Source organism: Pristiophorus japonicus, chromosome 5 (assembly GCF_044704955.1).
Source record: "Pristiophorus japonicus isolate sPriJap1 chromosome 5, sPriJap1.hap1, whole genome shotgun sequence".
In the NCBI taxonomy this organism is placed as follows: Eukaryota; Metazoa; Chordata; class Chondrichthyes; family Pristiophoridae; genus Pristiophorus; species Pristiophorus japonicus.
Genome location: NC_091981.1, coordinates 195,347,096 through 195,374,635, shown reverse-complemented (window position 1 = coordinate 195,374,635; position 27,540 = coordinate 195,347,096). Strand labels below are relative to the sequence as shown.

The window sequence follows — 27,540 nt, the reverse complement described above, 5'->3', positions numbered from 1 at the left end:
GACTGAATGGCCTATTCCTGTTCCACTTTCTTAATAACCCCCGAGTTCAGTTAGTAACAATTATGAGTCTTTTACTTGTTTACTTAATGAGCAGTTTCTAGTCCTTTCGACCTTTTTAAAAAAAAGGTACACGACACCAGATCAACCACTGCTTGGCATTCTAATGCTGCAAACAGGTTGAAAAATTGTGCTCAGCTAACAAATTATGTGTTTATTTTAATTTCCCCATGCAATCTTAACAGAATATTTTGAGAAAGCTGCATGTTTCATTATATATGCAACATTTGTTGGTGTGTTACACATACATACTTCAGTCAACAAGACAATATTGTACTCACGATGTAGGAAACAGTCATATTTGAAGCAACGTCTGCAGAACAGAGTATGGAAGGAGTGCAAGCTCTGTTCGCGTTGAACGGATTTAGCATTTGGTCCATCAATATTTGGTGTGCACTCTGGAGGAAGTGCTCCAGGAAGTTGCTGTTCTGTCAATTCTTTGTACCTTAAAAAACCCCACAATTAATGAAGTAAAGTTGCAGTGCTTTCATTGTAAAGTCTTTATTCTTCCTGTCATGTATTCAACTGTCATTGTAACCCATGTATAAGCTGACCTAAGTTGTACACCTTGAGAACACTGACCACAGGGGGCAAACTTGTCGGAGACACTCCGAACCTGGACTTTCAGGTATAAAAGGGGAAGCTCCACCCACCGTCTGTCTCTTGAGGTCTTAGTAATAAAGGTAACTGGTCACAGAGTGATCTTTTCTCAACTATGAGCCTCGTGTGCATTTATACTGTACAGTAACAATATATTATTGGCGACGAGAAACTGGGATTTAAACCACACGAGCCTGGCCACTAGCAGCACAGATGAGAGGTACTGTGTCGGTGCTGACTGGGACGACTTTATTGAGACTACAGCAGTTTTGTCATGAAGGAATGGTTGGGACAGGATTCGGCCGACAAACGCAGGGCTCATCTCCTGACGGTTTGAGGATCCAGAACGTACTCCCTGATGAAGGACCTTCCAGCGCCAGAGAAGCCGGCGGACAAGACGTTCGAAGAGCTCAGTAAGTTAATCGGGAAACACCTTAAACCGGCGAGCAGCATGCACATGGCGAGACACCGGTTTTACACGCACCGGCGGCGAGAAGGGCAAAGCGTTCCAGACTTCGTGGCAGATCTCCGGCAACTGGCGAGCCTATGGAAATTCCCAGATGCATGCAGAGCGGAGATGCTGCGAGACATTTTTTTTTTTTTTAAATTGAGGGCATCAGGCACACTGGGGTTTTCAGGAAACTGATAGAGACCAAAGACTTGACCTTGGAAGCGGCGGCTCTCATAGCCCAGACAATTATTTCAGGGGAGGAAGAGACCAGAATTATTTATGGCAAAAATCTTGACTCAAATGCGGCAAACGACCAGGGAGTCAACATTGTGAACGCGGCACAGTTCTCTAGGCAGGCATAGAAACATAGAAAATAGGTGTAGGAGTAGGCCATTCGGCCCTTCTGGCCTGCACTGCCATTCAATGAGTTCATGGCTGAACATGAAACTTCAGTACCCCCTTCCTGCTTTCTCGCCATACCCTTTGATCCCCTCAGTAGTAAGGACTTCATCTAACTCCCTTTTGAATATATTTACTGAATTGGCCTCAACAACTTTCTGTGGTAGAGAATTCCACAGGTTCACCACTCTCTGGGTGAAGAAGTTTCTCCTCATCTCGGTCCGAAATGGCTTACCCCTTATCCTTAGATTGTGACCCCTGGTTCTGGACTTCCCCAACATTGGGAACATTCTTCCTGCATCTAACCTGTCTAAACCAGTCAGAATTTTAAACGTTTCTATGAGGTCCCCTCTCATTCTTCTGAACTCCAGTGAATACAAGCCCAGTTGATCCAGTCTTTCTTGATAGGTCAGTCCCACCATCCCAGGAATCAGTCTGGTGAACCTTCGCTGCACTCCCTCAATAGCAAGAATGTCCTTCCTCAAGTTAGGAGACCAAAACTGTACACAATACTCCAGGTGTGGCCTCACCAAGGCCCTGTACAACTGTAGCAACATCTCCCTGCCCCTGTACTCAAATCCCCTCGCTATGAAGGCCAACATGTCATTTGCTTTCTTAACCGCCTGCATGCCAACCTTCAATGACTGATGTACCATGACTCCCAGGTCTCATTGCACCTCCCCTTTTCCTAATCTGTCACCATTCAGATAATAGTCTGTCTCTCTGTTTTTACCACCAAAGTGGATAACCTCACATTTATCCACATTATACTTCATCTGCCATGCAGTTTCCCACTCACCGAACCAAGTCACGCTGCAGCCGCATAGCATCCTCCTCGCAGCTCACACTGCCACCCAACTTAGTGTCATCCGCAAATTTGGAGATACTACATTTAATCTTTAATCCCCTCATCTAAATCATTAATGTACAATGTAAACAGCTGGGCCCCAGCACAGAACCTTGCGGTACCCCACTAGTCACTGCCTGCCATTCTGAAAAGTACCCATTTACTCCTACTCTTTGCTTCCTGTCTGACAACCAGTTCTCAATCCACGTCAGCACACTACCCCCAATCCCATGTGCTTTAACTTTGCACATTAATCTCTTGTGCGGGACCTTGTCGAAAGCCTTCTGAAAGTCCAAATATACCACATCAACTGGTTCTCCCTCGTCCACTCTACTGGAAACATCCTCAAAAAATTCAAGATTTGTCAAGCATGATTTCCCTTTCACAAATCCATGCTGACTTGGACCTATCATGTCACCTCTTTCCAAATGCGCTGCTATGACATCCTTAATAATTGATTCCATCATTTTACCCACTACTGAGGTCAGGCTGACCGGTCTATAACTCCCTGTTTTCTCTCTCTCTCCTTTTTTAAAAAGTGGGGTTACATTGGCCACTCGATAGGAACTGATCCAGAGTCAATGGAATGTTGAAAAATGACTGTCAATGCATCCGCTATTTCCAAGGCCACCTCCTTAAGTACTCTGGGATGCAGTCCATCAGGCCCTGGGGATTTATCGGCCTTCAATCCCATCAATTTCCCCAACACAATTTCCCGACTAATAAGGATTTCCCTCAGTTCCTCCTCCTTACTAGACCCTCCGACCCCTTTTATATCCGGAAGGTTGTTTGTGTCCTCCTTAGTAAATACCGAACCAAAGTACTTGTTCAATTGGTCTGCTATTTCTTTGTTCCCAGTTATGACTTCCCCTGATTCTGACTGCAGGGGACCTACGTTTGTCTTTACTAACCTTTTTCTCTTTACATATCTACAGAAACTTTTGCAATCCGTCTTAATGTTCCCTGCAAGCTTCTTCTCGTACTCCATTTTCCCTGCCCTATTCAAACCCTTTGTCCTCCTCTGCTGAGTTCTAAATTTCTCCCAGTCCCCGGGTTTGCTGCTATTTCTGGCCAATTTGTATGCCACTTCCTTGGCTTTAATACTATCCCTGATTTCCCTTGATAGCCACGGTTGAGCCACCTTCCCTTTTTTATTTTTACACCAGACAGGAATGTACAATTGTTGTAGTTCATCCATGCAGTCTCTAAATGTCTGCCATTGCCCATCCACAGTCAACCCCTTAAGTATCATTCGCCAATCTATCCTAGCCAATTTACGCCTCATACCTTCAAAGTTACCCTTCTTTAAGTTCTGGACCATGGTCTCTGAATTAACTTTCATTCTCCATCCTAATGCAGAATTCCACCATATTATGGTCACTCTTCCCCAAGGGGCCTCGCACAACGAGATTGCTAATTACTCCTCTCTCATTACACAACACCCAGTCTAAGATGGCCTCCCCCCTAGTTGGTTCCTCGACATATTGGTCTAGAAAACCATCCCCTATGCACTCCAGGAAATCCTCCTCCACCGTATTGCTTCCAGTTTGGCTAGCCCAATCTATGTGCATATTAAAGTCACCCATTATAACTGCTGCACCTTTATTGCATGCACCCCTAATTTCCTGTTTGATGCCGTCCCCAACATCACTGCTACTGTTTGGAGGTCTGTACACAACTCCCACCAACATTTTTTGCCCTTTGGTGTTCTGCAGCTCTATCCATATAGATTCCACATCATCCAAGCTAATGTCCTTCGTAACTATTGCATTAATCTCCTCTTTAACCAGCAATGCTACCCCACCTCCTTTTCCTTTTATTCTATCCTTCCTGAAGGGCAATCGGACATGCCCCAGCATGTAGTTGAACCCAAAGGGGGAATTCAACATAGACAATGGCCAACTGAACTGCGATTCATGCCACCGCAATGGACAATGCAGCCATCAACACCTGTTAATGGTGCGTTTGATGACAGTTACAGAGACAGTCAGACGATCGACTGGTAATGGACCTTCTGTTTCCAACAATGGGGCCTCTAGTTCATGCTGGAGGTGTGGAGGCAAACACCTAGCCACAGCTTGCAGGTATCAGCAATACACCTGCAGAAACTGCAACGTCAGCAGTCACTTGGCGCGTATCTACAGGAAGACTGCAGCCAGGTTGATGTAAGAGGAGGACGGACCCGATGTGAGCCCTCGGAGGCCAAATGAATACTGGGGGAAATCGCTGGAAGCTGAAGTTCAGGGAGTTCATGTGGAGCACATATACAGTTCATATATCAGGATGCCACCGATAATGATGAAAGTGCCCCTCAATGGCATCCCAGTATTAATGGAGCTGGACACGGGGGCCAGCCAGTCCCTGATGAGTATCAAACAGTTCGAAAGGTTGAGAGTGTCCAAGGCCAGGAGGCCAAAATTATTGCCGATTGACGCACAGCTACGGACATATGCAAAGGAGATCATTCCGGTGCTGGCAGCGCCACGGTAGTCGCGACCCACAAAGATTCGGAGAACAGGTTGCCACTCTGGATTGTCCCGGGGGACGGTCCTGCACTACTGGGGAGGAGTTGGCTTGCTGTCATGAACTGGAAATGGGGCGATGTCAATGCAATTTCTTCTGTGGAGCGAGTATCATGCTCACAGGTCCCAGACAAATTTTACTCATTATTTCAACCCGGCATCAGCACTTTCATGGGGGCCAAGGTATTGATTCACATAAACCCGGACGCCAGGCCAGTACACCACAAGGCCAGAGCGGTGCCGTACGTGATGCGGGAAGATAGAATGCTATTGGACCGCCTGCTGAGGGAAGGCATCATCTCGCCAGTTGAATTCAGTGACTGGGCGAGCCCGATCGTGCCGGTGCTCAAGGCGGATGGGTCGGTCAGGATATGTGGCGATTACAAGGCCACCATCAATCGGGTGTCACTCCCAGACCAGTACCCGCTACCGAGAGCGGAGGATCTCTTTGCGACGCTATCCGGTGGGAAACTTTTTTCAAAATTGGACCTGACCTCAGCTTACATGACCCAGGAGCTGGCGAGGGAGTCAAGAAGCTGACCACCATCACGACACACAAGGGGTTGTTTGAGTATAACAGATGTTCGTTCGGGATTCGTTCAGCCGCCGCGATCTTTCAGCGAAATATGGAAAGTCTCCAAGTCGATTCCAAGGACGGTGGTTTTTCAAGACAACATCCTCATCACGGGTCGCGATACTGAAGAACACCTCCGCAACCTGGAGGAGGTGCTACGCAGACTGAAGCAGGTAGGGCTGCGACTGAAAAAGGTGAAGTGCGTCTTCTTAGCTCCAGAGGTAGAATTCCTGGAGAGGAGGGTAGCAGCAGATGGGATCAGACCTACTATGTTCAAAACGGAAGCGATCCAGAGAGCACTCAGACCCCGTAACACAACGGAGCTGCGTTCGTTCCTGGGGCTCCTGAACTATGTTGGCAACTTTCTTCCCAAATTGAGCATGCTGTTAGAGCCGCTACACGTGCTCCCACGCAAAGGTCGCGATTGGGTCTGGGCGGGGGGGGGGGCGGGGGGGGGGCGGTGGGACAGCCAGGAAAGGGCTTTTGATGGAGCATAACAAATTGCATGCTCTAACAAACTTAACGTTATATGGCCAGTGTAAGAAACTAGTTTTAATGTGTGATGCGTCGTCCTATGGAGTCGGGTGTGTGTTGCAGCATGTGAATGCCAATGGCCAGTTACAGCCGGTAGCTTATGCCTCCAGAAGTCTGTCCCGGGCAGAAAGGCTCTGTGGGATGGTAGAAAAGGAAGCGCTAGCATGTGTATATGCAGTAAAAAAAAAAATGCACCAGTACCTGTTTGGCAGGAAATTTGAGCTGGAGACAAATCACAAACCCCCAACGTCCCTTTTGACCAACAAGGCCATAAATGCGAATGCATCGGCCCGCATACAGAGGTGGGCACCTACGTTAGCTGCATATGACTACACAATTCGGCACAGACCGGGCACTGAAAACTGTGCCGATGCACTCAGCAGGCTCCCACTAGCCACCTCTGAGGGGGCAGCTGAGCATGATGCTGAGATGGTCATGGCGGTTGAAGCTTTCAAAAGCGAAGGGCTCACCTGTGACAGCCCGTCAGATTAAAGTCTGGACAAATAAAGAACTGCTACTGTCTTTAGTTACGAAATGTGTTCTGAATGGGGACTGGGCAGCCACGTACGGGGCATACCATTAGGAGTTTAACCGTTTCATAGGCGTAAGGATGAATTCTCGATTCAGGCTGATTGCCTACTGTGGGAGAACCGAGTAGTCATGCCCCAGAAGGGCAGAGGTGTTTATCAGAGAACTTCACAATGAGCACCCAGGCATTGTCATGATGAAGGCAATTGCCAGGTCACATGTTTGGTGGCCAGGGATAGATGCAGACCTGGAACTTTGAGTTCGCAGGTGCAACACGTGTGCTCAGCTGGGCAACGCACCCAGGGAAGCCCCCCTTAGCCCCTGGTCCTGGCCCACCAAGCCATGGTCACGCATCCATGTGGACTAAGCAGGTCTTTTCATGGGAAAAAGGTTTTCGGTTGTAGTAGACGCCTACTCCAAATGGATTGTGTGTGACATTTTAAATTCAAGCACATCCTCTGCCACAGTAGAAAGTCTACGGGGAATGAAAAGGACGCTCAAAACCAGGTTATCCCTTATACATCCTACTATGAAAGAAATTGTTGAGAGCAGGCGTCAGTCACAATGTGACTACCATGACAGGAATGCGAGGGTGCAATGTATTGATGTCAATGACCTTGTTTTTGTCCTTAATTAGCTGCAGGGCCCAAATGGCTTGCAGACACAGTGATTGCCAAAGAGGGGAACAGGGTTTTGGTAGTTAAACTTACCAATGGACAAAGCTGCCGCAAACACGTGGATCAAATTAAAAGGAGGTTCAGCAACCCCATACAAGAAGCAGAGGAAAAACACGACGTAGAGTTTACTCCACCACAGGTGACCGAACACCGGAACCAAGTGGAGGAGAGCCCAGTCACTGTGGGCAGTTCGGACATGCCTGAGGCACCGCAAACAGCAGACACTCAGGCCAGCGCCCAACAACCAGAGCCCCCAACGCAGGCACTCTACAAGGGAGCGTAAACCACCAGAGAGACTTAACCTGTGATTCCAATAAGACTTTGTGCGGCAAGGGACAGGGGAGGGGGGAAAGAGGAGGGGGAAGGTGATGTCATGTATTCAACTGTCATTGTAACCCATGTATAAGCTGACCTAAGTTGTACACCTTGAGAACACTGACCACAGGGGGCGAACTTGTGGGAGACATTCCTAACCTGGACTTTCCGGTCTAAAAGGGGAAACTCCACCCACCGTCTGTCTCTTGAGGTCTTGGTAATAAAGGTAACTGGTCACAGAGTGATCTTTTCTCAAGTATGGGCCTCGTGTGCATTTATACTGTATAGTAAGGACATATTATTTCTAGTGGAGTCCCAACGAACATTCTGAAAGAGTGATCCCAGGTTGACAGAGTATATTGCTTTAAGTATAGTTTTCAATCAATGCACAAATATTTATCCACATTGTATAAGATATAGTTGAGTCAGTTTCCTTCTGGGGAAGGATATTAAATGACAATAGAATTCCAAAATAATATAGTGAATCATTGATAACAGTCAACTTGAAAACAGAGACCACTGCCTTGCCACACTTAGGCCGGAACGTTCCCAGCCCAGCGAGTGCGGGTTCAGAGGCGGGCCCGCTGTCAAAATTACCCTGATCGACAGCGGCTCGGGATCCTGCTCAGAACCCGCCTCCAAGTGGCGGGCCACTTAATTAAGATACTTAACAGGTAGTTTAGTGCTACTTAAGAGGATTAAAAGCAGGCATTTAACAATTTTACCAACTTTTTGATGGGTTTGCCGTCCCTTAGGGACCACGTTAGGTAAGTGGAGTCGGGTTCTTAGTGACTATTGCTTTGGCAAGTTGACAGCTGCAGAAGTGATATCAACGCTATCATTTCACAGCTGTTCACTTTCCAATGTTAGAAGATGAAGCCTTCAGGATTTGAAAGAAACTTTTGAGCTGTATGCAGATTGGAAGTGTTTGCAGTGAACTCTCTATTCACTGTCACCTCCTTGGAACAACCCCTCTCACCAATGACAGATTGCTTGTGTCATTTCAACATCACCTACCATCTATTCCAGCAGCATCGTAGCCCTTGATCAAATCTCACCTTGGTCCTCAGAATCCTACCACGATCAGCCCCAACACCAACAGGCACACCTGCATCACCAACCTTCTCCGCAATCAGCTGATGCTGCACAGGACATAGAGCATCAGCACCCGACCACAATGCTGCTCGGGAGGCCAGGAATGGCCACACTATGGTTACATTTACTTCATTTGACGCTGTGCACCCTGGATGACGCATGATGTGCCAGGTTGGCATCATCCCACACCCAGCACCATAAATCATCCCTGCAATACCCAAGCCATTCCTTTCACACTCATCACCGTTGTGCAGGGTACCCTTATGTCTGACCATTCACTACAACTCACTAAGCTACTTCCAAAGGTGCACACAAATCTGCTACGTGTGCCCATTTTGAGGCAGTAATCCCAGCCAGTCGGTAAGTGTAGTGCCTCGTGAAAGTTAACGCCTTCTGCCACGAAATTTGGTTTCAGCGCCCCAAGAGGGAAATATATCGGTAAATCAGTTGTTGCACAATTCTCTTAGGGCAGTGAAGTTGAAAATCATTGCGATAAATTCCCAGAACGAATGTGGAGGAGCCGATGGTCAGCGGACATTCCCGTGCCAGGCTCTTCTTAAAGAAGGTGCAAGATGAACTGCAGTTACAGCTTCACCATCACAATCTGGTCAGAGCGACAACATGGCTGAGGCTGGAAGTCGCCAGCATGCCCAATGTGGCCCTGGAGGTTTTGATGGAGGCTGTGGAGAGGTGAACAGATGTCCTGCAGCCAGAGAGTGGCAGTAGGCCACCGCCTAGAGTTTTCAGATGTTTGTGGAGGGAGGTGGCACAGCACGTGTCTGCAAAGAGCAGTGTGCCCAGAACTACAACAAAATGTCACAAGAAGTTCAACATCACTCAGGTTATCAGGGCGAGTACCCTTTCTATTAATCTTATAATGCCATAATTTGAACTTCACTGTCTCAGTGTACAGTCTGTGAAATACCTGCTCCTTCACTATGTGTATCAGGCCACGGTCTTCGTTGAGGGAAGAACTGCAAAATTCCGCCTCAGTTCAGCAGCCATACCCTGGGCCTCCATTCTTAGCTCTCCTCCTTGGTTCCTACTCAGCCCCACCCCTCCTACTACTTTTTCGTGCTTGATATGCATTTGCAAAACTTTAGCCTCATCTTCAATCTTAGCTGATAGCCACCAAATCCCACCGTTCACACAGCCACTCTGTGCAGCTACCGAGAGTCAAATGGACACCTGCACACTTCCATGCAGTAGCAGTTATTCAACTCTACATCATCATCATCGGCAGTCCCTCGGAATCGAGGAAGACTTGCTTCCACTCTTAGAATGAATCCTTAGGTGGCTGAACAGTCCAATACGAGAGCCATTGTCCCTACCACAGGTGGGACAGACAGTCGTTGAGGGTAAGGGAGGATGGGACAGGTTTGCTGCGCGTTCCTTCCGTTGCCTGTGCTTGTTTTCTGCATGCTCTCGGCGATGAGAGCGCCCTCCCGGATGCACTTCCTGCACTCAGGGCGGTCTTTGGCCAGCGACTCCCAGGTGTCGGTGGGGATGCCGCACTTTATCAGGGAGGCTTTCAGGGTGTCCTTATGTTTCCTCTGTCCACCCTTGGCTCGTTTGCCATGAAGGAGTTCCGAGTAGAGCGCTTGCTTTGGGAGTCTCGTGTCTGGCAATGCGGACAACGTGGCCTGCCCAGCGGAGCTGATCAAGTGTGGTCAGGATGTTGACCTGGTCGGAACGCTAATGTTGGTGGGTCTGTCCTCCCTGGGGATTTGTAGGATCTTGCGGAGACATCGTTGATGGTATTTCTCCGGCGACTTGAGGTGTCTACTGTAAATGGTCCATGCCTCGGAGCCATACAGGAGGGCGGGTATTACTACAGCCCTGTAGACCATGAGCTTGGTGGTAGATTTGCGGGCCTGGTCTTCGAGCACTCTTTTCCTCAAGCGGCCGAAGGCTGCACTGGCGCAGTGAAGGCGGTGTTGAATCTCATCAATGTTTGCTTTTAAGAGGCTCCCGAGGTATGGGAAATGGTCCACGTTGTCCAGGGCCGTGTCGTGGATCTTGATAGCTGGGGGACAGTGCAGTGCGGTAAGGACAAGCTGGTGGAGGACCTTTGTCTTACGGATGTTTAGCGTAAGGCCCATTCTTTCGTATGCCTCAGTAAATAAGTCGACCCTAGAGTTCAGCCTCTGTGTGCGCAGACGCAGGCGTCACCCGCGTACTGTAGCTCGCTGAGAGGTTGGGGTGGTCTTGGACCTGACCTGGAGGCGGAGAAGGTTAAACAGCTTCCCACTGGTTCTGTAGTTTAGTTCCACTCCAGCGGGGAGCTTGTTAACTGTGAGGTGGAGCATGGCAGCGAGGAAGATTGAGAAGAAGGTTGGAGCGATAATGCAGCCCTGTTTGACACCAGTCCGGACATGATTGGGTCTGTAATTGATCCGTTGGTAAGGATCACGGCCTGCATGTCGTCGTGGAGCAGGCGAAGGATGTTGACGAACTTTTGGAGGCATCCAAAACGGAGGACAACGCTCCATAGACCCTCGTGGTTGACAGTGTCAAAGGCCTTTGTAAGGTTGAAGAATGCCATGTTTAGAAGGCTAAGAGGGGATCTCATAGAAACATAAAACTCTGACGGGACGGGACAGGTTAGATGCAGGAAGAATGTTCCCGATGTTGGGGAAGTCCAGAACCAGGGGACACAGTCTAAGGATAAGGGATAGGCCATTTAGGACTGAGATGAGGAGGAACTTCTTCACTCGGAGAGTTGTTAACCTGTGGAATTCCCTACCGCAGAGATTTGTTGATGCCAGTTCATTAGATATATTCAAGAGGGAGTTAGATATGGCCCTTACGGCTAAAGGGATCAAGGAATATGGAGAGAAAGCAGGAAAGGGGTACTGAGGTGAATGATCAGCCATGATCTTATTGAATGGTGGTGCAGGCTCGAAGGGCCGAATGGCTTACTCCTGCACCTATTTTCTATGTTTCGATGTTCTATGTTTCTATCCTGTTTCAAGGAACATTTATTACATTCTTTTAGTTGCTGGTGAAGGGTTATTGGTGTGCTGCTTGAGGGCACACTCTTGTTAGAGATAATAAAATGTTGATTTGACCCTGTGCATTGCCGTCATGTGTATTAATTGAGAATTTCACAGAGCTGCGCCATGAGCCTAGCAGATAGCGATGTGACTATGAGGCCCAGTCTTCATCTGGTCGTTGATTCATCGGAATCGACGCAGGATGAGGCGTTGACATGCAGCCCTTGCAGCGGCAGCATTAGCATGGTGACTCTTTCGTGGCTGCTGATTCTCCTCCTGGTCTGCCTCGCTATGCTGTGCATCGTCATGCACCTCCTCTTCTTCCTGAGGTGGAGCTGCATTCCCAGTGGCAATGCCTAGGTGCCCTCAGGATGGCCAGGTTGTGCAGCATGCAGCTGGTCACAATGAAGCACAAGACTTGATCACAAGAGTACTGATCGCTGCTTTAGCATCCAGATACTCTACTCTGAGATTCCACGTGGTCCTCGTTGTACTGATGCTCAGCATGGGTGTTGGGGTTGTGGAGGGATGTCATGGGCCAGGTGGCTTGACCACAGCCTTTGTCGCCAAGCAACCAGCCGCGACCTTAATGTGGTGGCTGGAAGAGTCATGGCACGTGCTCACCTGCAGGATGAAATCATCATGTGCACTGCAGGATAGTGGGCATTCACAGCAAGGATGCGTTGCGTGTGGTCGTACACCAACTGTACAGAGTGATAGCCCTTGCGAAACACCTCCGCATTCTGGTGTGGTGCACGCAATGCCGTCCTAAACCATCGGAAAGCCCGCTATCCTGGCGAAACCACATGATCGTTCCTCCTGTTTCTCCCTCGTCATGGAAAGGTTTATGTAGTCCATTCTCCTGTGAGATAGAGAGCGCCTGTGACCTTGCAGATGCACCAATGAACAGCAAATTCAGACATGCTGCAGGATGTCCCCTGCTGTAGCCTGGAAGGAGCCAGAGGCACAGAAATGGAGCTTCAGTTACCTTCACTGCGACAGACAGCGAAATCGCGATCCCGATATCAACCTCTTGGTCTGGCTGCAGGAGATGGCATAGCTTGATGACAACCTCCTTGCAGAACCGCAGCCTACTAATGCAGTGCTCCTCAGACATGTCGAGGTATGATGAGTACACCCGATAAACCCATAGGCAGCAAGGCTTCCTGCCCAGATGTCTACGGGGTCTCCTCATTTGTGGCCCCACATTCACAATCTCCCTTCTCTGTAATCACCGCGTACCGATTGCTTGGAGACGAAGACGGTGTGTTAGCACTGCATCGATCGAAATGCACACCTCAAATTGCTACTTGACTGTAACTTTGAAGACAATCTGCCTCAGCAGAGATACACGTACTGTACTCTGTGGAAATGTAGCACTCACTGTGACCTGAGTAACCCGGTTGCTCATCTCTTTAAATACCCTCCTGGCATCGCTTGCTTTCTCTGGAGTGTTCAACTGGTATCGCTAAGTGAGGTGCACAAACCGAAGCTCGAGTCCTGGGTGCTAGCGGGTGCTGCACGCGTATTGACGTCATGATCTGGCAGGCGTTAGATGGTGAGGCGAAAACTGTTAGCGCCGCCGGTAAAAGTCAACCAAAGTTTGCAGATGCCGCTAAAATTTCCGCAGCCAGGCGTCAAGTCATGAGCGACGCTTTATCCCACTCCGGGGGTAAAGATTTCAATGTTTGACAACACATTAGCAGAAAGCCTACATGAACATTGGCTAAAACACTCAAGTACCTACCCTTGCGTGTAGTTAGTTGGTATGATTGGACAAGGATAATAGCGCGTGTGAGGGGTGGCTAGTGAGATGGGGAAGTGATAGGAACGAGAGATGGGTGGAGGTACATAGTCAATTGGTGTAAAGATGTGCAGTAGGGTAGGGAATGCAGAATGATGAGGATATAATGAGTGGCACAGCAGGATACGGTTGAGTGTGGCTTTGCAGCAACGTTTTGTGATCTACTGAGATCATTGAAAGGTTTGCACCACTGAAGTCAGACCCTCCAGACGACATCTCTGCTTGTGCCCTCCTGTGCAATTGTGCACCCAGGCTGTGTTGGTATCCTGGAGAGGTCTCTTCCGTCCATTGGAAGGGAAGAGAACCTCCCCGCGTGCTGTGACTCCCTCCATAAGCATCTGCAGGGAGTCCTGGGAGAGCCTGGGTGCACCTCTGTGCAGTGCTCGTCAGTGTTTGCAGCAACTCAATGCTGCAACACACTGACAGAAGAATGGTCAGAAAAAAGGTGACCATGGTCCCTTTAAGGAAACCGGCTGATGACGTATCAGATGATATCATCAGACCCGCTTTGTGTTAATTGGCCAGGAACCCCACAGGGCAGGCTTAACAAGCCCCATCAATGGAAGATTGCTGTCAGAGGGAGAGCTGAAGCAGGGAGCTTTTTTCCGCACACACCACCTATTCCGCCTGTACCCAACTCGGTCCAGTTGGCGAAATCACGACCGTAAATTCTAATGAGGACGTTCTTTCTTTGTCGAGTGGTTGGAACAATTTCATCATTGTAAATAGATAATTCAATAATTATGGGTACGTGGTATTCAAAGAGAGTTGCATGGGATGAAGGTGTACATTATAGATGGAATTTATTACAAGCTAGTTCAATTTAAATGCCTTCATCTGTACTTCTTTATTGGAAAAACTGGGGTGCTAGCTGGGAAAGAATCATAGAAATTTACAGCACAGAAGGAAGCCATTCGCCCCATTGTTTCTGCGCCACGGAGTAGGCCATTAAAGCCATCTAACCTATTCAGTCATTCAATTAGATTATGCTTGATCTGTATTTCAAATCTATTTACCTGCCTTCGTCCCATATTCCTTGATACTTTTACCTAACAGAAATTTATCGATCTCCATCTTTAAAATTTCAATTGACCTGGCAGCCACAGCCTTTTGGGGAGAATGCTCCAGATTTCCACTACATTTTTTGTGAATACATGCTTCCCAATGTCACTCCTAAATCATCTAACTTAATGTTAAGATTATGCCAGCTTGTTCTGGATTCCCCAGAGGAAATAGTCTTCTGCATCTACCCCATCGAATTCCTTTATCATTTTAAACTCCTCAATTAGATCATCCACAACATTCTGAACTCAAGGGAAAACAAGCCACGGTTATACAACCCATCTTCATAATTTAACTCCTCATAAGGCTGTGGTATCATTCAGCTAAATCTGCGCTGTACCATTTCTAAGACCAATATATATTTTGCAAGGTTCGGTGCCCAAAACTGAATGCAATACTCCAGATGGGGTTTCACCACTTCCTGCTCCATTGACCCTATCCCCATGAAACTGCTAACCACCCAACTTTGTTTTTTGGCTCCCATGTTAGTCGACATTGTTAACGGTTCTCTCTCCTTCAAATCAGCGGTCATCACCCCTCTCCTCAAAAAAAACCCTCGACCCCACTGTGCTTGCTAGCTACCGCTCCATCTCCAACCTCCCTTTCCTCTCAAGTCCGTGAACGTGTTGTCGCCTCCCAAATCCATGACCATCTTTCCCGGAACTCCATGTTTGAATCCCTTCAATCTGGTTTCCACCCAGGCCACAGTCCCAAAACGGCTCTCAAAGTCACAAATGACATCCTTTGTGACTGTGACAAAGGCAAACTATCACTCTTTGTCCTCCTAGACTTGTCTGCAGCTTTTAACACAGTTGACCACTCTATCCTCTTCCAACGCCTCTCCACCATCATTCAGCTGGTGGGACTGCACACACCTGGTTCCATTCTTGTCTGTCTAATCGTAGCCAGAAAATCTCCTGCAATGGCTTCTCTTCCCACTCCTGCATTGTTACCTCTGGTGTCACCCAAGAATCTATCCTTGGACTCCTCCTGTTTATCACCTATGTGTTGCCCCTTGGCAATATCATCTGAGAACACAGAGTCAGTTTCCACATGTGCGCTGACGACACCCAGCTTTACCTCTCCACCACTTCTCTCAAACCCACCATGGTCTCTAAATTGTCAGATTGCTTGTCCCACATCCAGTACTGGATGAGCAGAAATTTTCTCCAATTAAATATTGGGAAGACCGAAGCCATAGTCTTTGGTCCCCGCTACAAACTGCATTCTCTAACCACTGACTCCATCCCTCTCCTGAGTGTATCTGAAAAGTCCAGGATACAATTTAAAAAGTGCTCCCCACTTTGACCATATAGATTACTTTTATTTCAGATAGTTAAAATTATTGCCTTGTGGCTGAACTGCCTCCAGATCTCTCTCTCATCTATTTCGTGGCCTGTAATGCACACCAAGAATCATACAATTTCCATTGCTATTTCTTCTCTCCCATCCCCACTTCGTTCCACTGAATCCAACCTTTTGTGCAACTCTGCCCATTATCTAAACCTATTCGATGCTCACACATTCCTCCTTTAAAACCCATTCCTACAATCAAGCTTATGGTCACTGCTAGTTATCTATCCCTTCCACATGTGGCATTTTTTTCCCTTATACTATTCTCTGAAGCTCGTTTGGACTTTTTGTTTACAAAAATGCATTACATAAATGCAAATTCTTCTTGCAGCAATACTAATGAAATTGGGAATCTTTCTTGTACTTGAAGGAATGACAGAGTATTTTGCATATATTTATTTTTATTTGTTCTCAGAATGTTAAAATGCATTGCAGACAAGGCTGGATTTATTGCCCAACCCTAGCTGGTTGCCTCAACAATTTCAGAATATTGTCCCACTGCTATTGAAGGAACAGTGACATATGTCCAAGTCAGGACTGAGAAACTTGAAAGGAAATTTGCAGTAATTCCACTGGCATGACTATTCATGTCATGTTGAACTAAGCTTGGCAAGTTGCTGCAGTGTAACTGTAGATATGCAGCCAAAGTGCATAATCATTGGTGGAGGGCTTAAAAATTCAGTTCAGTGGCAGACCACAATAGAGAGTTCCATTATTTACATTGATATAGAATGTTGAGATACAGTTGTGCCATTCCTTCATAAAAATTAAGGTCTGCCTTAAACAACAACTTGCATTCATATAGCACTTTTAACATAGTAAAACATCCCAAGGCGCTTCACGGAAGCGTTATCAAACCGAGTCACATTAGGAAATAATAGGTCACATTACCAAAAGCTTGGTCAGAGGTATGTTCTCAGGGTGTGAGTGAGATTTAGGGAAAGAATTCCAGAGCTTCTGGCCTAGAGCAATGAAAATCAGAGATGCACAAGAGGCCAAAATTGGAGAACAGAGATTTAGGAAGATTGTAGGACTGGAGGAGGTTACAGAGATGGGGACAGTCAAACAAGACCATGAAGGGATTTGAAAACAAGGGAGAGAATGGGAACAAGGATGAGAATTTTAAAATCAAGGCATTGCCGGACCGGGAGCCAATATAGGTCAGTGAGCACGGGGTGATGGGAGAAGGGGAGTTGGTGCAAGTTAAGATATGGGCAGCAGAGTTTTGGATGAGCTCAAGTTTAAACACCAGCAACTCTCGTGGTGCCGCTCCAGGTCAATCTCGTAGAGGACCAACAGTCCAGCCACTAATACTACATTACAACATGTGGATTTTGCTGTGGATCAAGCCAGTCAGATACAATGAACTCCACTGCTTTCCATTTTAGTTCACATTGGGATATAGGTCTAGAAATAATAGATTATGTGCAGAATAATTGGTGTCTGGGAGGAGTCATCTGAACCCTTTGGATTTAGCCTTAAAAGCACTTGCAAGAGCCCATTGTTCTAGAGTACAAATTTGGCATATTCCAGATTTTCTTTTTTTTTCCAGTGATAAATATTGTCAAGCACAGTGGTCTTTATTGACTTATTCCATCAGCTAATCAGTGCCCATTTTAGCATTAAAACTTTACCAAGCAATAATCTACAGGAAGAAATGTTCTATTTATATGATTGGTGATGAAGGGAAAGAGATCACATTGGTCAATTCTAGTTCCTCTGACAACGTTAGTCAGAAATTTATATAAATTGCTAGTGGAGTTGGAAGTGGTTCAGCATAACAATAGATTATTCATTTTCAGCAATCAACTTATTCATCATAAAGAACAAAAAGGTTGGGAGAGGGGAATTTCTTCACTCAGAGGGTTGTAAATCTTTGGAATTCTCTACCCCAAACTGCTATGGATGCTGAATCGTATATTCAAAACAGAGATAGATTTTTGGACTCAAGGAATCAAGGGATATGGAAATTAGGTGGGAAAGTGGAGTTGAGGTCATCAGCCATGATCTTATTGAATGGCGGAGCAGGCTCGAGTGGCCGCATGACCTACTACTAATTCTTATGTTCATCAGTAAATTTCTTGTACACACTTAATTCTAAACGGCTGAGTGGCCCCCGGCCTGCAAGCACCATCGGAGCAGGCCGGGAAGCGGAAGGAGCAGCATGGCGGCATACCACTCCATGGAGCAGCACATGCTGGAGCAGGAGAGCAACGGCAGTGAAGAGGGACGTCACCAAGATCCAGGTCGGTGATTGGACCATGGGCAGGTACAGCAGGAGTGGCAAGGTCAGGGCGAAGGAGCGGCGAGATTGTAGAGGGACGTAATCAGGGCCCAGGAGAGGTGCGAGTTCGGGGCCCTAAAGAGGCAGCACAGGCCAGCCTATACCGCATTGTGTGCACGCACTAGGTCCGTGCAGCAGAGCTGGTCTCCGGTTGTTATGGTTAGTCCTTGCCACTGGACCAAGACCTAGCTCGGTCAAGCCCGTGTGGTGGCTGGTGTGCAACGGCCACCACACGTTAAAAAAATCCACGCACAGGCATCTTCCACCCTTCAAGATTTAGTTCGGGACCTGGAATTTTAGGTCCTTCATTGAAACACCTGTGAACTTTTTGACGTGGAAGCAAGTCATCCTCGATTCGAGGGACTGCCTATAATGACGACGATGATGTTATACCACTGCCTTGAACTCACTACAACTGGATTGTTTAAAATTATTTAATTGACAATTTGGGCACTCTACAGGAACAATTTAATTTAAACTGACATGAAGTAACTATCCAAAAGTCTTCTGTAGGCATATAAATAGTAAACAGGTCGAAAAAGGAGGGGTGGGGTCGATTAGCAATCAAACAGGAGACCTACGCATGGAGGCAGAGCACTTTGCTTATGTCTTTACCAAGGAAGATGCTACCAAAGTCAGTGAAAGGAGGTAAGTGCAGAAACTGGATGGGATAAAAATTGATAGAGGAGGTACTAGAAAGACTGGCTGTGCTTAAAAGTAGCTAAGTCACCAGGACCAGATGGGATGCATCCTAGGATGCTGAGGGAAGTAAAGGTGGAAATACTGGCCATAATCTTCCAATGCTCCTTGGTTACAGGGGTGGTGCCAGAAGACTGGAAAATTGCAAATGTTACACTCTTGTTCAAAAAATGTGTAAGGATAAATCCAGCAACTACAGGTCAGTCAGCTTAACCTTGGTGGTGAGAAAGCTTTTAGAAATGACAATCCAGGACAAAATTAACAGTCACTTGGACAAGTGTTGATTAATTAAAGGAAGTCAGCACAGACTTGTTAAAGGCAGATCTTGTTCAACTAACTTGATTGAATTTTTTTGGTGAGGCAAGAGAGGGTTGATGAAGGCAACGCAGTTGATATGGTGCACATGGACTTCCAAAAGGCGTTTGATAAAGTGTCCATGGAATAAAAGGGACAGTGGCACTATTTCAAAATTTGCAGATGACACAAAACTTGGAAGTATATTGAACAGTGAGGAGGACAGGGATAGACTACAAGTGGACATAGACAGGCTGGTGAAATTTAACGCAGAAAAGTACAAAGTGATACACTTTCGTAGAAAGAACGAGGAGAAGCAATATAAACTAAAGGGTACAATCCTAAAGAGGGTGCAGGAAGAGAGACCTTGGTTTTTGTGCACAAATTGTTGAAGGTGGCAGGGCAGGTTGAAAAAGCGGTTTAAAAAAAAACACAGGATCCTGGACTTTATAAACAGAGGCAGAGAGAGTACAAAAGCAAGGAAGTTATGACAAACCTTTACAAAACATTGATTTGACCACAACTGGAGTATTGTGTCCAATTCTGGGCACCTCACTTCAGGAAGGATGTGAAGGCTTTAGAGAGGGTGCAGAAAAAATTTACAAGAATAGTTCCAGGGATGAATTACTTCAGTTACATGGATAGACTGGATAAGCTGGGTTTGGTCTCCTTAGAGCAGGGAAGGTTGAGAGGCGATTTGATAGAGGTGTTCAAAATCATGAGGGTTCTAGACAGAGTAGATTGAGAGAAACTGGGCTAGACTTTCCACTAGGTGGCTAAGGCCCCAAAAAAAGGGCCATGTTCCAGCGATGTGGGACGTCTCGGCCTTGCTGATTGCCGGCACAAGGCCCATTTTATTTAGCAATTTTCCACTCAGCCTTACCCCGGCGATGTCAAATGGGCGATGTGATTTTTCGGCGATCTCACGATCGCCAACTAAAAGCAGAAGTCAAAGAAGAAAAAAAAGCTTCCCTAGCAAAGCTATTCTGCGCATGTGTGGGATTTTTTTTTTAGGTTGATTTTCTTTGCTGCATTTTGAGGTCAGGGATCATCACACATGCTCAGAAGCACAGGGAGGGTCAGAGAGAGAGAGAGAGAGAGAGAGAGAGAGAAAGGAGGCTTTTGTGTTCGGTGGATAGTGAATCTTGTATTTGAACGTAAAAATAACTAATTTGAAAGATTTTTGAATTATATTTTTGAATTTATAAGTATAATTATATCTTTGTTAACAGTATTTTAATTCTGAAATACTGCAATATATTAAAAAAAATCAAAATGGAGGGAGAACGAGAGAGGAGAAGGGCCAAACCCTTTAGCGAGAAGGCCAACGAGGCCCTTGTAAATATCGTCAGCACAAGGTGGGAGGACTTGATACGGGGTGGGCATGGGAAACCTCCACCCCATGCATATAGGAGAATATGGGCCAAGATTGCCGATGTGGTCACATCAGCATCCAACGAAGTGCGCACACCAGACCAGTGCCATAAAAGATGGAACAGCCTGCTGGCAGCAGCCAGAGCAAGTTGAAATTTATATTTAAAATCATACATATGTATTATTTAAATGACATATGGAAATTTTAATTAGAATTTTCAATGTAATTTTGTTATAGTATAAAATAATTAAATTATGAATTAATTTATGCACCCCAACATCAAGTTGAATCTTATATTATGAAATATTATTCATATGCAATGCTAATTTTTAATCGAACATTTAAATCTGTCAGTCTTAAATGTTTATTGCCAAGTGCATTAGCTTATGCCATGCAACGTTAATCTTTTTATAGAAGATTAGAGCAAAGGAGGACGGGCGGCGGCTCTGCTACAGTTCATATTCTCAATGAATACGAGGAGCTTGCGGTCACCTTGGTGGGGCCTGAAAGCCGCTCGGTTACGACGAGTGGTGTGGCCAAACCCATCCTTGAGTTTTGTGAGTAATGGGAACTGTGCAATGTGTCAAACATTACTAAATACATACTAAAAATATCGTAGTTACGCATGTAATGTTAGCCCTGGTGAACCCTTGTGCATATGGGGTATTGAAAAGTATTAATGTTTTGGGTTATTGAAATATTGATATGTATTGTTATAAGTTGTTTAGAAATTTCATTCGTCTTTCTAAGGTCAAGTGTCCGTAGAGTCAGTGGAGACATCCGCTACTCCCGAGCCATCAAATACCTCGCAGGAGGAAGAGGCAGAAGAGGAGTAACTGCTGACTCATGTTGAGCAAGAGCACGAGGAGGAGGAGGACAACAAAATTGTGTGTGTGTGTGGTGGTGGGGGAGCAACCTGCGGCCATCTATATTGAGATGAATGATGCACCAGGACCAAGCGGTGTGCAGGTGGTGCCGCCAAGGTTCATAACGTTGCAAACGCTGACCCCACGGAGGTCCGGTCAGCGACGTGAGCAATCGCCTACCACAGAGGGGCAGACGAAGAGCGTATTATCCCTGTGCAGGGAGATGGTCGCGATCGGTCGAGGGTTTCTGCACAAACTGGAGCCAGTTCTCCGTGAACTGGAGCCGGTTTCCAGCAACCTGGAGTGAGTTCTCTCTAACTGGTCATCTGAGCAAGCACAGACTGCACGGGAGACGTTGGAGGCTATTCATAAGAACATAACATAAGAATTAGGAACAGGAGTAGGCCATCTAGCCCCTCGAGCCTGCTCCGCCATTCAACAAGATCATGGCTGATCTGGCAGCAGACAGCCGCAATCAATGGCCTACGGCATGCGTTGCTGGCTGGACACGCGCTGCACCCCAAGGTGTCGTGTCAGCTCGCAGCTAGACCCCAGAGCACGCAAGCGAGTATGGAGGACACAGTTCCTCCTGACTCGGAAGTGGAGCCTCAGGCTTCTGCTTCCACTCCGTCACCTCCACCACGGCAGGAAGTCTTGCCATCCCACTCTGCACAACGCCTTCATGTCGGTCCGCGTAGACCAAAACGGGCAGGTGGGGTACGAACACTGGGTGGGACAGGACCTAGAGGGGAACGTGGCCGCAGATAGGTAGGGTGGAGTGTTTTTCCAAAGTGTCAATGTTCAACTATTTTTTCTTATTTTGTTAATTGTTAACGTTTTGGGGATTTGAGGGAAGGGTGGGTTGGTGTGGGGGAGCGGGGAGTTGGAGGGAGGGTGCTGTTAAATAGTTTATTAAAAATTATTTTTACTTCCTTGTTAATAAAAAAAATCTTTAATTCAACAAATTTTGTGCCTTCTCAGTTACATGAGTTATCAAATTTACAGTTGTTCATCCATATTTGTTTATTCTTTTCCAACAATATCAGTAAATAACTTCACTATGTAAAAGCTATTTACCAAAAATAACTTAATACCTATTTATATTCCCGGTCCCAATATTCTGAGTACAATTATCTTTAAATTAACTCTCTAAATAACTCAAAACTAATCCACCACCCTTCCTCTGAAGTTCAAAATGGTGTCCGTAGTGCCCATTTCCTTCTCTTAGGCCCAGTAAAAGCAACTATTTCTCAGCACACTTTTAGGCCTTGCATCGGCCCATCAAAGTGTACGCTAGGTGCATGCTAGGTGCCGAAACTTGGGATGGGCCTTGTGTGGGCAATCATTTGGGCGATCATCTCGGCGATCAAAGTGGAAACTTAGGCACCTGTTTTCCCGGAGATGTTTTGGGTCTAGTTTCCACTTTTTGCTCAAAATGGGCGATAGAGGTCCGTTTTGGGCGATAGATGAGCGACGTGAAGTGAAAAGTCTAGCCACTGTTCCTACTGGCAGAAGGGTCGAGAACTAGAGGACACAGATTTAAGGTGATTGACAAAAGAACCAAAGGCAACATAAGAAAAAACTTTACGCAGAGAGTGGTTATGATATGGAATGCGCTGCCTGAAAGGGTGGTACAGGCAGATTCAATAGTGGCTATCAAAAGGGAGTTGGATAAGTACCTGAAGGGAAAAAAATTGCAGGGCCAAGGAGAAAGGACGGGTGAATGGGACTAGCTGAATTGTTCTTGCAAGAGAGCCGCATGGTTTAGATGGGCCAAATGGCCCTTCTGTAACCATTCTATTTTTAATTTGCACTCACTGTCAAGAACCAACTGAACTTAACCAAAAAATTTACTAACCAACAATGGAAACTTTTAATTATGTAACTGCCAAGCAAAAATCCCCAAAGTACTTACTTTTCTTTCAGCTCCTCAGGTGTACCTTTATCTGGGAACATGGATGAAATTGCTTCAAAGATCTTGTCACAGGGCTTTTTCTTCCCTTCATCACATTCCTTAACTGTGGACAAAGGAACCAATGATTGCAGATACAAAATACTAGTGATACAGATTTAGTACTAATATAAATATGTCACTCACTTCGTAAATGGAGAGTGCTTGATTATGCTGTGAACAATAAATCCACACCAGAATAAAAGGTTAAAACAAGCTTATTCAAACATTCAAAACCATCAAGTTCTTAAGAACTAAAATCCTCCCGTCTGTTTCAAGACAACACTCCAGTCTTCACTAAAAATTAAATTTCAGATAGGACTTCTGACAGAGAAACTTCTTTCAGCTACTTCAGAGTATCGAGAAACTAGGGGAAATATAAAACCTACATGCCATGAATATTCAAGACCACGGCCTCAATTTTCCCATGAAAAAAAATGGGTGAGTTTGGAGCATGGAGGCAGTTAAATTGTTTAAATTATGATCCCGCCTCCAACCTGCCCATTTCCAGTTTTCCCAGAGGTGGAACGGGCGACCAACCCGCTCCCAAGGAATGGCACCGTAATTTAAATATTGTAATGAAGCTGGAAGCCTCTATTTCCCCATACATTTTGAATTTAACTTCCTGTGGACAGGTGTCACACAATTTGTGAAACCTGGCAGTTAAACACATGTGGGGACTGCTGCATCCAAGAGGTAAGAACATAATAAATAGGAGCAGGAGTAGGCCACCTGGCTCCTCAAGCCGGCTCTGCCATTTAATAAGATCATGGCTGATCTGATCATGGACTCAGCTCCACTTCCCTGCCCGCTCCTCATAACCCTTTATTCCCTTATAGCTCAAATATCTGTCCATCTCCACCTTAAATATATTCAATGACCCAGCCTCCATAGGGGCAGAGAATTCCATAGATTTACAACCCTGGGAGAAGAAATTCATCAGTTTTAAATGGGCGGCCCCCTATTCTGAGACTATGTCCCATAGTTTTAGTTTCCCCTATGAATGGAAATATTCTCTCTGCATCCACCTTGTCGAGCCCCCTCATAATCTTATGTTTTGATAAGATCACCTCTCATTCTTCTGAACTCCAATGTGTATAGGCCCAACCTACTCAACCTATCTTCATAAGTCAACCCACTCATCTCCAAAATCAACCTAGTGAACCTTCTCTGAACAGCCTCCAATGCAAGTACTGTATATCCTTAATATGGAGACCAAAACTGTATGCAGTACTCTCGGTGTGGCCTCAAGGTAAGTGGCTTTACATCTACCTCCTGGATTCAGGGTCCATACCTAACCACCCCCGCCCCCCGCCCCCCCCCCCCCCCGTCGAACCCTCCTTCCAGCGCAATCGTCGGGCCAACCCCACCTTGCTTACCTGCCGATCCTCTACCTTCCCCTGCACCCCACCAATCACCTGCCGATCCATGAAGAACGCCCTCGCCAATCCCTCCCCCGGACCAATCCCTCGTTACTGAGGCCTACCCACCCGCAGCCAGCCAGTCTCTCAAGGTGGCTGGCTGCTAGAGGGAAACCGAGGCCTCGCATTCAAATTAGGTTCTGCCAGTAAAATCTGCAGGGCCTGTGTGAACCTGGCCTCCCGGGTTTCCTGCCCACAACCCACCTCCCCAAAGAACATTGCAGCCTAAGTTTGCACTGAAGCAGACATAGAATCAAAGTTTATATCACATTCAGCCCATTGTATATGCCATATTTTTACTAGAACAAGCTAAAACTAATCCCAGTGGGCCCACTCTCGTCCCATAGTCCTTCGGTTTCAAATATTTATTACATTTTCCTTAAAAATGTACTATGAAACCTCAGAATTTTAAAAACCTCTGCTTAACCAGAAGAAATCATTCCATGTCGAGTTGATCCTCATAGCTCGTTTCCCAACACTGGTGAATCTATGGCTTTAACAGCCTTTCCGTAATGGAACACTCAAATTGCCTGTGGCCGAATTAATATTTTGTATAAATTTATTGCAGCTTTATTCTTATATGCTATGCCAATAGTAATAAAATATAAAATGCGTTCATATGGTTTTATTTAACTGTCCTCGAACTTTCTGGCAATTATGTACTTGAACCCCCAAGCCTCTGTTCATCCACATCCTTCAGCACTTTTCCATGAAGTGTATACTCCCATTCCTAGTTTTCCCCTCCCAAAATGTCAACCCCTCACATCAACATCTTCCAGCTGTACACCCATTCTGCTACCCTAGATCTTCCTAGTCTTTTTAAACTTTGGCAACCCCGTCGCCCCATTTTGGGTTATCAACACACCCAGGTCCAAAAAAGAGGCGATCACACTGCTGGGCGTGTATTATAGACCCCAAACAATGGGAGGGAGATAGAAGAGCAAATATGTAGGCAAATTTCTGTAAAGTCCAAAAATCATAGGGCTGTAATAGTAGGGGATTTCAACTATCCTAATATTAACTGGGACAAATATAGTGTGAAAGGTATAGAGGGTGCGGAATTCTTAAAATGCATTCAAAAGAACTTTTTTAGTCAGTATGTAACAAGTCCAACACAAGGAGGCAGTTCTGGATTTAGTTTTGTGGATTGAAGCTGGGCAGGTGGAAGGGGTATTAGTGGGAGAGCACTTGGGTGCCAGTGACCATCATTCAGTCAGATTCAAAGTATTTATAGATAAGGACAAGGATAGACCAGGAACAAAAATTCCAAATTGGGAAAAGCTAACTTTGCTAAGTTGAGAAGTAATTTGACCACAGTGGACTGGAAACAGTTACTTGTAGGTAAATCATTGTCGGAACAGTGGGAGGCATTCGAGGAGATGATCCGAAAGGGCTCACGCCAAACATGTGCCCTTAAAGAAAAAGGTTGGGAATAACAATTCTAGAGCCCCCTGGATGTCTAGTGACTTACAGGGGAGGATAAAGAAAAAAAGGGAAGCATATGTCATATCAATGGCTAAATACTGTAGAATTTCTAAGAATATAGAAAGTTCAGAGGTAAAATTAAAAAGGATATTAGGAATGCTAAATGAAAAATTAGTGGCAAGTAAAATTAAGGAAAACCCAAAGAGGATAACTAAAGAAAGGTAGGGCCTATTAGAGACCATGAGGGTAATCTGTGTGTAGAGGCAGAAGATGTTAGTATGGTTCTTAATGAATACTTTGCGTCTGTTTTCACAAAGGAAAGGGACAATGCAGATACTACTATCGAGGAGGAATGTGAAATTCTGGATGAAATAAACAGTGGGAAAGAAGGTATTAAAGGGTTTAGCAGCTTTGAAAGTGGATAAGTCCTCAGGTCCGGATAAAATGCATCCCAGGCTGTTGAGCGAAGCAAAAGAGGAAATAGCAGAAGCCTTGACCATCAGTTTCCAGTCCTCTTTGGATTTAGGCATGGTGCCAGACTGCCAACGTGGTACCCTTGTTTAAGAAGGAAGAAAGGGATAGGCTGAGTAATTACAGGGCTGCCAGCCTAACCTCAGTGGTGGGAAAATTACTGGAAAAAATCCTGAAGGACAGGATAAATCTACATTTAGAAAGGCAAGGATTAATCAGGGACGGTCAGCACGGATGCATTAAAGGAAGATCGTGTTTGACTAACCTGGTTGAATTTTTCAAGGAAGTAACCAGGAGGGTCGATGAGGGTAGTGCTTACGATATAGTGTATATGGACTTTAGCAAAGCTTTTGATAAGGTCCCACATGGCAGACTGGTCACGAAGGTAAAAAGCCCATGGGACCCAGGGCAAAGTGGCAAGTTGGATCCAAAATTGCCTTAGAGATAGGAAGCAAAGGGTAATGGTTGATGGATGTTTGTGTGACTGAAAGGATGTTTCCAGTGGGGTTCCGCAGGGCTTAGTACTGGGTCCCTTGCTTTTTGTGATATACATCGATGATCTAGATTTGAATATAGGGAGAATGATTAAGAAGTTTGCAGAGGACACTAAAATTGGCTGTGTGGTTAATAATGAAGAGGAAAGTCATGGACTGCAGGAGGATATCAATCTACTGGTCAGGTGGGCAGAACAGTGGCAAATGGAATTTAATTCGGAGTAGTGTAAGGGAATGCACTTGGGGAGGGATAATAAGGAAAGGGTATTCACATTAAATGGTAGTCCATTTAGAAGTGTAGATGAACAAAGGGACCTTGGAGTGCTTGTCCACAGATCCCTGAAAGTAGCAGGCCAGGTGGATAAGGTGGTTAAGAAGGCATACGGAATGCTAGCCTTTATTGGCTGAGGCATAGAATACAAGAGCAGGGAGGTTATGCTTAAATT

General features: G+C 45.9%; 1 protein-coding gene across 3 annotated transcripts in view; it reads right to left on the bottom strand.

Moving 5' to 3' along the window:
- Positions 1-27,540, bottom strand: part of ezh2 (enhancer of zeste 2 polycomb repressive complex 2 subunit) — a 124,475-nt gene that overhangs the window by 35,726 nt on the left and 61,209 nt on the right. For all 3 annotated transcript variants that reach the window (XM_070881188.1, XM_070881189.1, XM_070881190.1), the window contains exons 7-8: positions 23,248-23,350; positions 339-502 (exon numbers count right to left, since the gene is read on the bottom strand). In XM_070881188.1, coding sequence (XP_070737289.1) covers positions 339-502; positions 23,248-23,350 — 267 coding nt within the window. The remainder of the gene's footprint in view (positions 1-338; positions 503-23,247; positions 23,351-27,540) is intronic.